At 36.7% G+C, this 11,871-nt stretch overlaps 1 protein-coding gene across 1 annotated transcript in view; it reads right to left on the reverse strand.

Moving 5' to 3' along the window:
- The window catches only part of lrp8 (low density lipoprotein receptor-related protein 8, apolipoprotein e receptor), a gene marked incomplete at both ends in the record, with an annotated part of 154,989 nt that overhangs the window by 54,528 nt on the left and 88,590 nt on the right, over positions 1-11,871 (reverse strand). The window contains one exon of the mRNA XM_079245435.1: positions 9,278-9,406. Within this exon, the coding sequence (XP_079101561.1) occupies positions 9,278-9,406 (129 nt within the window). The remainder of the gene's footprint in view (positions 1-9,277; positions 9,407-11,871) is intronic.

The following is an 11,871-nucleotide window of genomic DNA, read 5'->3' on the forward strand; positions in this document are numbered from 1 at the left end:
CCATTAGGATGGAGCTAAGCTGTGCTTCCACCTTGCTCAATTTTCACATAAACAGGTTTTGATCTTCATGTAATGCATGACAGAGTGTTTTATGACGTGTGCATGGAAATGGATGGCACTGCGGGTGAAAGAAGGATAAGTAATGTTCGCAAAGCCCTTCTTAGGAGAAAACAGTCTGCTTGAGCCTGAAGTGCAACCGCCTCTGGGTGCCCATTGAGCTTGTTTGTGTGCCGGCGCGCCATTACATTACACCTACGCACACAGTGAGAGCAGTCAAAGGATTATAAATGAGGGAGAATGTAATGGGAAGACAACTCTAAGACAACAGGCCAGGACTGTATGTATTCACCTCATCTGGTGGAAGTGTGGGAGAAGGAAGATGAAAAAGGGAACACGTATAATCTCTTTTTTTTTTTTTTTTTTTAAATCTGTTGTCAAATGATAGAAATTAAATTCAGTTCACGTCAGCAAGGTTGATTAAATAGGAAACACAGTATATCTTTTTAATCAAACAGACTGTGTGGAGTTGAGTTAAAGTTGAATGTACTTCGGTTCAATGCGATACTTGTATGAAGACCTTTTACTAACTCCCTTCCTTTTCCATTTATTCCAGAATAACACACACAGACTACACAACACAAACAAATGGTATCCCTTTCCTCGACTCCTCACCGCCTGACTATGAAACACCAGCAAACATATCCCCAGTGGTCATCGATTCAGCAACAGCTTGCCCTAATGTAACATAATAGCACAAGCAGATGTAAGAAGAGCAACAGGTCCCAAGGGCCTGCTGGAGCCACTCGACTATTCTGTTTGTCCCCATTTGTGTTACGGGTTTCTGTCCTTGTCAACAAAGTCCTAAAAATGTCTCTGGAGCAAGTACTGGCACTTTTGATAGCAGATATAAACTCCATCTACAAGGAGTAAATGAACATATGTGGTAGATTTGCTGTATTAACGTAGTTAATACTACTATACTATACTATACTAACATAGTAGCCAATATGGTAAAAAAAATATGTGTAGCAAATTTATTTTTTCAGGTCATCCATAAAATTTCAGCTAAACCAGTGGATTCCTAACCGTTGACAGTGATTTAAAAAAAGAGTGATGAAAAAAAGCTGCACTTAGAAGAGCATTAACACACACAGAAGAAAGTGCAACAGGGAGGCAAAGGTTGTCGTAAGTGACTAACTCAAAAAGAGGTGAAATATTCTGCTTTCTTTTCTTCTTAATCAATAGGTTTAAGAAAATCATCTAACTGCTTGTAGTTCATCTTTATTTCAACCCTGTCAGAGATGTTTTTTTCCCCAAGGACAGCTAAAAAATAATGAATATAAGGTCATATGTCTAAAAATAGCAGCCCTTTAATCTAGCTTTATTATCCCTCTGCTTGCAGACGTAATGCTTTTACATACATGCCCCCACATGCACACCTACTCATACACTCAAATCGGTAAAACACATGTTGCATGCCGTCTCATAAATCCATCAATTAAAAGAAATAATTGACTGGTAAAGAAACAAAATATATGTGTTTTGTCAGTTCTTCAACAAAAAAGAAAAAGAAAGTATTAAACTGTCATTTTAGATATACAAAAGGAGACGGTCCTTCCTGAGCACACTCTTTTCCTAATATTAATGATTTTCACCTACAAACACGTTCACACAATTTCCATGCACTGTGTCCTTAAACCGATGTGTTTTTGCATTAACATAAATTAAAAGCTTATAAACTGTCTTAAGAAGCCTTCTCTAAATACAATAAAGAGCCTCTCTTCCTGGATTCATGTTTTATTCAACATTTGGATATGCTCAATTAGGACTCCTAATTAACATTAGCTGTCCTCTAAGTATCGCTGCTGATGGAAGGTGGGAAGGAAGAGAAACAAGATCACAAGAGCAGGAAGGTGCAGAGGAGGATGGATGGAAGCTTAAAATTTCAAAGAAGTATGTTTTCATCAAGACATTGATGTTACTTTAGAAATAAGTGTGTGTGTGCTTATGCACTTTTTTTTTTATTTTTTTTACTAAGTGATCAGTGAACTTTCCCACAGTTCAAAAACACCCTTGTTTGATTGACTGGCGTTTCCAGTTTCTTCCTTGGAGTGACTATGAGCAGCAGTGGTTGTTGTCTCTTTGTTGGCCATAAATAAATAAATAAATAAGTTTAATTTGAAATGATGGACCGACAACCTGTCCAGGTTAACCCTGCTTTTTGTTTCGAGATTGTAGAGACTTCACCTGAACTGTTTGACAGGATGCCTCTCAAATTTTCTTCTTCTTGACTATCAGATTTCTTTTTATTATGATTTGAGAGAGGTTTAGAGGTACAGCTGCATACTTCCAAAAGGCCCTTCATTTTAACGCATTACAGTTTTCTTTTTTTGCTTTTTGGGGGGTGAAGCCCTTTTTATGTGTGCTTTTTTCCATCTTCATTTCTTTTTCAGTAGAAAAAGCAGTATGTGGACATTCACATATAGACCCTGTCTTTGCAGACATATTCTCATGTTGTTATGGGTATGTCATTTTCAACCTGAGTTCTATAAATAAGCTCGGCTTGAAGGGCTCGATAGAAATTGATGGCGTTTACGGAGACTATATGCATGCTCCTGCTTGTGCATTTAAGTTGTAGCAGTTATTTCGATGCAGTTATTTGCAAGTTTTTTTTAAAGTATTGCACACTGTCCCAATGTAAACATTTTTCATGTACCCAGAGAAAAACACAACAGATTCTTTAATGTGGAACAAGAATCCTTGATGTCTTTTAAAAGAACAAGGTCAGACTGAGTTTGATATTTATACATGACTACAGCCATGTGTTAGAAATGTATCTATGCGGAATGGTAAGTATAAACCTTCCTTTCAACAATAAAATGTCAGCTGCATTATTTAGCTGTTTATCTGATTTATCTTTATCCTTTTTGTTGTAAAAAATAAAAGGGGCAAAAAGAAGTGAAAGACAGTGACTGATGAACCAGATTTATGCAGAAATTAAATATGTATTTCCTTTGAAAAATTTGCACATGGTTAAAAAACACAACTGATTTGGGTTGGATGGTGTGTTGAACACATTGCAGACACAGTAATCATTACTCCTGAACTTTTGCCTGCTTTTCTAAAATTTCTTCTGTGGTGTAACCTTAGTTTATATTTTTAGGCATTTAAATAGGTATTAAAGCAAAATAATCGGTCTGATATCTCCTAATGTATTAACTGCGTGACCTTTAAATCAACATTTGTGTGTGTACTCAGATAACACCAATCTTTCTCCACATATCAGATTAACTATTTAATATTCATCGCAACATCTCTAAATGATAGATCAAAAGATGATGTCTGCAGGTTATTACAACGGCAAGACTCGCATAACACCCCAGACATTCAAACCACATGAGGCAGGGAATCAATCATCATCAAGAGTCCTATGAAATATTTAACGGCATTATTAACCACTTTATTTTTCTCTGCAATAATGGACAGAGGCTAGCATGGGTCAGACAGATTAAAAGCACTGGAAAGAATATATAATCTCTGTTTGCCCTCTGTGTCAAATAAAAAGAAAATGGAGTGCAGGTGCTGCAAAGGGATGCAGAGAAAAGAGAAAAGACTCTTTCTTGTGAACATATTAGACTGTACATGAGAGAGACATTTATGGTATGTGAATGATACAGTGGCAGCTAGGGTTGCATGTCCAAATCGATAGCGGCTGTTTTCATTAAATTGCGGCCACCAACTCCCTAATGTGATCCCTCTGTGTACCAGCAGTCTGCAACTCAGACATAATAGAGATAAATGAATCAGTAGAGACACAGAGAAACTTTTAAGATAGTGGGAAGCAGAGGGACTAGAGACAAAATGCAGAAAGGAAGATAAGTGGAAAAAAATGTTTCAATCCAACTGTTGAAAAATGTTAGCACAGCTTCTGGCAAACAGCTGAAATCGTATATTTGCATCTGTTGGGCTGACAGTGCAAATAAGTTTTCTGAATGTCGGGACGGTTAGTAATCTCTTTCTTCCTGGGGAAACGTTATATAGACATACAGCTTTCTTTTATGTTGACAGATACTCCAACATAGTGTTTTCTCTTCTTATATTTCACAGTTCCTTTTCAGATACAAAAAAAGGGGGTTTCGGCACATGCTTTATCAATCTCAACATGTTTCTCTCCGACCCTCTAATCTATAAAAAGTCAAGAGCATGAAAGAAGGAGGAGGAATACCATTTAAAGAAAATCAATTTAGATGAAAAAGAAACCGACCCTTTTTCCAGTCTCATGCTGCTTCAAACTCCATGATGTTAAAGTGGAAACAGGATAACTGTAGTGAAAACTCCTTTTCAACAAGTGTTCGACGCATCTATATGTTTATTGTTTAAAGGAAGAACATTACAGTAAAAACACCTTTTTAGTAAATGTATTTAAAATGTATTTAAATGTATTTAAAATGTGCCTGAATGATGTAACTTATGAAAACTGCAAGGATAAAGGCTCCAACAAGGAATTAGTTGAAGGTGGAGCCACTGAGTTTTGAGCAATGCATGAACATTATATTTAATATTTAATCTTCAGAAAAGAAAGGTTTTACCAGATCAAGTCAAAATGGACTATGTAAAATTTGTTCGGTCTGATTTAATCTGAATTAATTTGATTTGATCATATACTTTCCCTTTATCCCCTCTTTTTCAGTTGAGGTTTGTATACAAACAGAATGAAGACCTCCAGTTCAAACGTTCCAAGTGATGCATATATTGATAAGAAAGAGAAATGAGCAATGCAGACTTTTACATACATCATTGTATGATGTAGATGAAGAAATTTTGATGAAGAAATAAACCAAAAAACCTAGTTGTCAGGTCTGTAAGGATTTAATTACGACTTAAGTAAAACAAATGTATTGCGTTGTTTTTCCTTAAATAAAAAAGATAAAAATACCTGAATAAAATAGATGTATTCAAGTTTTGGGGTAATAATAATAATAATAATAATAATAATAATAATAATAATAAAAAGCTAATTCCTCAAACCTTGTCCAAACAATCAGCCGCCACACGGGCCCCTGAGTGGCTGAATTACTGATATAAATTAGTAAGTGAAACAACTGACTTCCATGAATTTCTACGTTTTCTACATAACTCACAGGGAAACAGCTCATGAGAGAGAGACAAACCAAAGTCCCTAAAAACAGCTGGGTAACAAAAAACCTTGAAACATTTGCCAGCACTGACACTAGCCAGAGGAGCTGTTCCTACGAGCTGTTATTTTGGGCTCCACTTTTTACCTTCTTGTTACTTTCAAGTTGTGTTTTTTTCCTTTTAAAGTTGCTACATATTAAAACCTTATCTTGCTTAAAATAGTCAAGTGTATTTTTTTTTTTTTTCTTTCTGCCTAATGGGAATCAGGTCTTTTAGCAAGACTAAACTTTTGAATACCACTGTAGCCTCCTTTTACACATGTTGTTAAACTGTTTTCCAATTGAAGATGCTCTTAAAATTCTAAAAACCTGATAATAATAATGATAACTGTATATTATCTTCCAGTTTATGTCGAGACTTTGTTCTTCAGAGAACCTGGAGGTGAATGTCCTTGTGTCTCATTTTTAATGTGAGGAAGTATGAGTGTGTAAGTACCTTTGGGATGGTGACAATGTTATAGTAGCAGTGCAGTTATCATCATATAAAAATACAAGCACACATAATGTTTTATTACTTTTATGACGACACTCCTTTGCTAAAAAAAAAAGAGACTGTAAAAATAATAAACCATTTTCTTTTTGGCTGTTTCTACGCATGGAAACATCTGCCAATAAATTACCTTACTTTGATAAGATTAAATACATTTCCAAATATGAACGGTATCTTTGCTCCTACAATCATATTTATATATTTTTTTTCTCCCTTTAGCAATTCAGATTACAGAACACGTGCTGTGTAGTGGCAAATCTTACATCCAATCTATATTCTTTGGAAAAAGTGCTGTGTTTGCATGTGTGCGTTTGTTTTGGGCTTAAAATCAATAAGGGTGTAGGCCAGATGTTTACGTTGATGAAATTCAATGCTCCTTTTACTGGCTGTGAGAGTAAGGGTTTGGAGCAGTGACAACAGTGTGTGTATGAGGTGGCACTCCAGGTTAAGCAACATAAGAATGGGTCTGGAGATAGTGAAAACACTATTCTATATCTGCTCAAGGAAGTATCTTTTAAGTCTTGTTATATGCAGGAAAAGTCTGTAAATTGGGGTTTCCTTAATTTATAAACAAGAAAAATGTTTGTAGTGGTATTGTTTTTAAAAGACAGGGTAAGGGCTTCCTATTTGTGCGGGGACATTGTGATTCTAAAACGAATGACTGGAGTAAATATTATCGACAACCCCTAACCACTAATTTCCATAATAATATTCTAGACTGTAATCGTTTTATGCGGAGTGCATGTACCACATGCAGAATGATATGCAGCACATCTTCTACATACTGTGAATATGGTACCTCTCTAACTACTGAACTCTAAATCTTTTTTTCCAAGCCACTTTCAGACCATATGAATAAAGCTTTTCCTGATATAACAAATACAAACTTTCTACATACATGTGTGTTAATAGTTATCTCTCCAATAATCTCCAAGTATGAAAAGTGACCTGATTTCCCCACTTATGGCTAATAAATCAACCACTACAACCAGGGACAATGATGTAAGAGAGAAATTTACTTTTTGACAACCATGACATTAAATTACAACACTTCCTGGGTACCTTTCGGGGCAGATTCTTTCTCTGCTCAGGTCTCCTTTTCCTGCCATGTTCACATCGTTCACTGCATTTGTACAAATGGAAATTTTACAGGGCTTTTCTTTTTTGAACTTCACCTTCTCTACAGATTTAGAAATGTTTCACTCAACAAGAATAAGAAACAAATCTATCAAGAGTCCTGCATTGTTTCATCAAACTCTGGCCTAATACAAGTTCTCCAGATCTGTATGCAGTTGTTCTGTATTAACCCTTTCATGCATGGTGGCCATATATTGGACACCTATTTACAAGCTTTTTACTTCCATATTCATGAATTAGGATGGTATTTTTTGTAAATAAACCACTTCAGTGGATGTGAGTGAGTCAAATACATTTTCACTCACTGGAGATTTAAATAAATAGATCATACACTTGAAAATGAAATAATTACGCAAGTTTGCCTTTGCAATAAATAGGAAAAGAAAATGATACAGCTATATTTTATAGAAGATTTACATAAATATGATTGTATATTATTTTACAATTATTTTATAGGATACATTAAAATAAATCATTAAATCATGATAAATTCTAAATATCATGTAATGAATATAATGTATTGGTGTTGGACGGAAGTGTTAACATCCCGGACACCTTTCTTTTGAAGACGGTCGAGTTTTTCTGTCTGGGCGCTTTGTTCACAGCAAAACTGCCCACAAGGCTGAAGTCTCGCAAAAGCGTTTTTTTTTTTTTTAATTTGCCCCTGGGATTTTGTCATCCGGGTGAGCTAATTGTATAAACCCACCCTTGTTCTAGGCCTAAACACATCCCTCTTCTACGCCTAAAAACACCTGCTGGGCCTGCCTCAGTCGCAGTTATTAACAAGCTGTGAGAAGATGTGGAAACAGCGGTCCCATGTCCCATGTCCCACGCCTCACAGCAAGATCACTGGTTCGATCCTTGGCTGGGACAAGATTTGGGCAGTGGCCTTTCTGTGTGGAGTTTGCATGTTCTCCCCGTGCATGCATGGGTTCTCTCCGGGTACTCCAGCTTCTTCCCACCATCCAAATAAATGCATAGGTTAGGTTAACGGGTTACTCTAAAATTGCCCATAGGAGTGAGTGTGAGTGTGTGTGGTTGTTTGTCTCTTTGTGGCCCTGCGATGGACTGGCTAACTGTCCAGGGTTAACCCTGCCTTTCGCCCAAAGACAGCTGGGATAGGCTCTTGACTCTTACAACAAATAAAATATCAATTATAGCCTTAATATTTTACTTAACTTTACAGCAGAGAAGAATTTTTCCTTACAAAAACATGCAACAAAGCATCAAACCTCTGGCTGGCAGCTGTACTGATGGATTTATCTTTAGATGTAGACCAGAGGGTGTGCTTTATGTAAGCAACATCATGATAAGTCTGTGGAAAAACATTATTTATGCAACCCTCTAATGCCCTTTAGTTAAATTAGATTTTCTTTACTCCACCATTATTCTTTGCCATAAAATGAAAACTCATATGAACAAACTAAAAACCAAATAGTCCAACACTAATGATACTAAACACCCATTCCACATGTGGTGAATAGTTGTTCTGTAGGCTACTCTCAAATTTTGAGTTATTTCTGCAGTTAGGTACTGGCTTTTAAGCTGTCAGCTAATGCTATGCTAGGTTAGCATAGCTAGAACAATGCTATTGCTAACAAACACTTATGTTTATCAAAGTCTTGCATGGAATCTCACAAGAAAAGTTTTAGTATGAATAAAGCACTTTTTAAATTTTTTTTGGTTTAATAAGTTTTTAAACAATTATTTAAAAAACCCAGACAGTAGACACAGGAAAAGACCAGGTTGTGTCTCCTTTAAAACATTGTTGGATTGTCTTTTTATTAATTCGTGCATGAAAGGGTTAAACAAATAAAGCAAATAAAGCTCAGCATTTTTAAAGAGTGGGGAATATACATAAAAACAAAATAAAATGGCTGAGGAATAAAGATCTTAATTTGTAACCAACTTGTGTGATTAGCAATGTTAGCTAACATACTACCACTGCCAGTGGAATTAAACTTGTGTTAAGCGCTCTGCTAAAGTTTACTATGTGGAAGCACTTTTATGAACCTGAAACGCTTATTTCTCTCTCTCTTTGGACTGATACCAGCTTGTTCACAATGGAATCCTTCAGCTCTATGAGTTGTTTTTTTATAGTCCCAGTGAACTGGGCCTCTTTCCCACTGATGTCATCCGATCGTGTTTATTGCTACAGATATATGACCACATTCATTTGTAGAAAATAGCACATGTAAGTGTTAACTGTGCCATCACTTAAGCGCTTTAGTCACTCTGTTGTGTCTGCTCTGTAAAATGTGTGCAATGCAATATTTGTTCAGGATTTATTGACTGCACCTGCAGTTTCCTCCTCACTGATAAATGGACTTCAGAGCTGCAGAGAGTTACAGGGAGCTGAGAGTATACATGTCAGCCTTACTTGGTGCATTACTTGTATTTAAGCCATCTATGTTTCACCTTCACTTAAAATGCTCACATCCCATCACAGACTCACCTGCAGGACACTGTTCCTCATCTGCCCCATTCTCACAGTCTCGCTCTCCGTCGCATCGCCATGACAATGAAACACATTTACTGGAAGCTCCTCCACAATCAAATTTCTCTGGTGGACAACTCTGTCGGCCTGTTGAGAAAGGGCGAAAATCGGAGAAAGAAAAGGACAGGGGGAAGAAGGAGGCAAAGTGGATGGGAGAAAAGAAGGCCAAAAAGAACAAAGAGAGAGAGGAAAATGGGGCAAGAAGTGGGGAGGAAGCAAAGATGGAGAGAGAAGGGACAGCCAGTCAATGAAACAGTTTGATAACTTAGTTATCTTGTTGCTGATATCGATTTCTCCTCAAAGGCTTGCAATTTGACGAGACACACAGTGGCAGTGAAACAAAGAAGCCCACTGACAATCCAGACACAATTTCAGAAAAAAATACACACAAAGAAACTCCCCCAACCCACAAAAAATAAAAAATAAATAAATAATAATAATAGGTACATGAGGAAAAAGAAGGAGCACACAAAAGAGGAGTATGGGGTGTAGATATGTACAACAGCTTATTTCCAATAGAAAAAAAAATACATTTACTTTTTAGTTATAAAATGATTAATTGCAGGACATGAAATGCAGACCCCCCCCCCCCCCCCCCCCACCACACACACACACACACACAAAGAAAAAAACAAAAATCGGATCAATATTGCATGAACCACTTTCTAATCACCTAATATATTCCAATAATTAAGATTTTTTTTTTTTTACAAACTCTTTCACAATGTGTCTCTTAAGGCACAGTGTACTACCAGACCCGCTTCAGGCAATCACAAGCCTCTTTTCTGAACTTTTGACCCAAATAAGCAGATTAATCTGTAATTAAGACAATTTGCAGTTGCTGCTCCACATAGATTTTCTATTTGATCTTTTACTGCTAGTTGCAGATTTTAAAAACAGTTAAACTGAATGAAATGGAAATGTACAGTGCATTACATCTTACAGATTGTCAGCTACTATTTCACAAACACTACTGTATGAGTGTGTGCGGCTGAGAACAAGGTCCCTCAAGGTAAAAGCTCATTACAGCATAGGCCATTGTTCGGCGGTGTGTTACCCATGGGGATTGATACAGGGATGAAAAATACAGCATTCTAATACATCAAATTTACACTGAGTCCCTGCAGCAAATCGCCATCATTTCTTCTAAAAAAAACTTATCTATACGCTCACTCTGCCACTTGCACACACACACACACACACACACACACACACACACACATAAACACAGTGTCTAACACCATAGAGACTCTGGCCCCCGATCACATTACACTGCTGTGTCAAACTCAGCTCCATCAATTATACATATTTGACCACCAGCATGCTTCCTGGCAACAAGCTTGTGTTTGTGTGTATTGCAGGAGCAGATCAATAGTACCTTTGAGATTTGACCATTTCAGTCTTACTCTCCTTTATTCATCCCATATTTCTTTTTTTTTTATTTTGATTTTTAACAGTAGTATATAATTTGTTGCCTCTCAAATGCTACCCCTCAGAGGAAGCCTAGGACCTCCAGCCTTTCTGGTACTCGTTGCCAGGGTTGGAAATTTAGTGTTTGATAGATTTGGATTTACATCTTATGGATTCTCCATCTCTCTCTCTTTCTCCTTCTTTTACATGTCTTTCATTGTTATCTTTCTTCCACTCTTGTGCTTCTACTTCACATCAGGCTCTTGCATGAACATATTTTTTGTGAATTTTTCTTAATTAAGGTAGCCCTTGCCCTAAAATACAAGCTTTCTTTAAATCCTCTCTAAAAGAACCAATGATGGACAACTGACAGAGCACCATATTAGCAGAGTCTGCTTATTGTTACCAATGGTAGTGTGAGCGAACATTTGTTAAACTATACAATTCTTTATTTCTTTTACAAAATGCAGCAGTTCTTCCTTGTGGGATGGCCTGAATTTGAAACTGAACAAAAGTTTTGATCAGAATGAGTGGTTGTTGATATTTAGAAATCCTGATTTTTTTTCCATTTATCTCCCCCTTTGAAGCATCTCTTGGAGTGACCATATCTGAAGATGAAGGATATGAAGGTGTTGGTACTACAAGCACACACACTGGTCAGAAGGCTGAAGAGTATTTTTTTTAAAAAGACACTACAGCCCCATTTTCACCAGCAGGTGCAGCTAGGTATAGGATGGATCAGTATGTATTTTTTTTCCCATCTCCTCAGGCAAAAACTAGAAAGGGTGCCAGAATATCTGAACAGATCTGTCCCACTTTTACTGAATTCGAAAGATACAGCACCGGTGCAGTAGCAGCGTATTCACTGAAAGTTTAACCTACGCAAAGTTACTGTCAACCTGTGCTTAAATATTCACACTGAGGAATCTAGAGATGAGACTTTGAAAAAGATTAAAGATTAAAGATCTTTGTTAAAGATTGAATCTTTAACAAAGTGTTTTATGGAAAAACCTTGAACCAAAATTGACAGTATTTGCAGGTCAATTACCAAAACAATGAGCAAACTAACTGGCAATATTTGTCCAATTGTTCGTTGTCCAATGCTCTTAGCATACACATAAATACAAACATATATGAACATA

The sequence above is a fragment of the Telmatherina bonti genome, assembly GCF_933228915.1.
Source record: "Telmatherina bonti genome assembly, chromosome: 8".
In the NCBI taxonomy this organism is placed as follows: Eukaryota; Metazoa; Chordata; class Actinopteri; order Atheriniformes; family Telmatherinidae; genus Telmatherina; species Telmatherina bonti.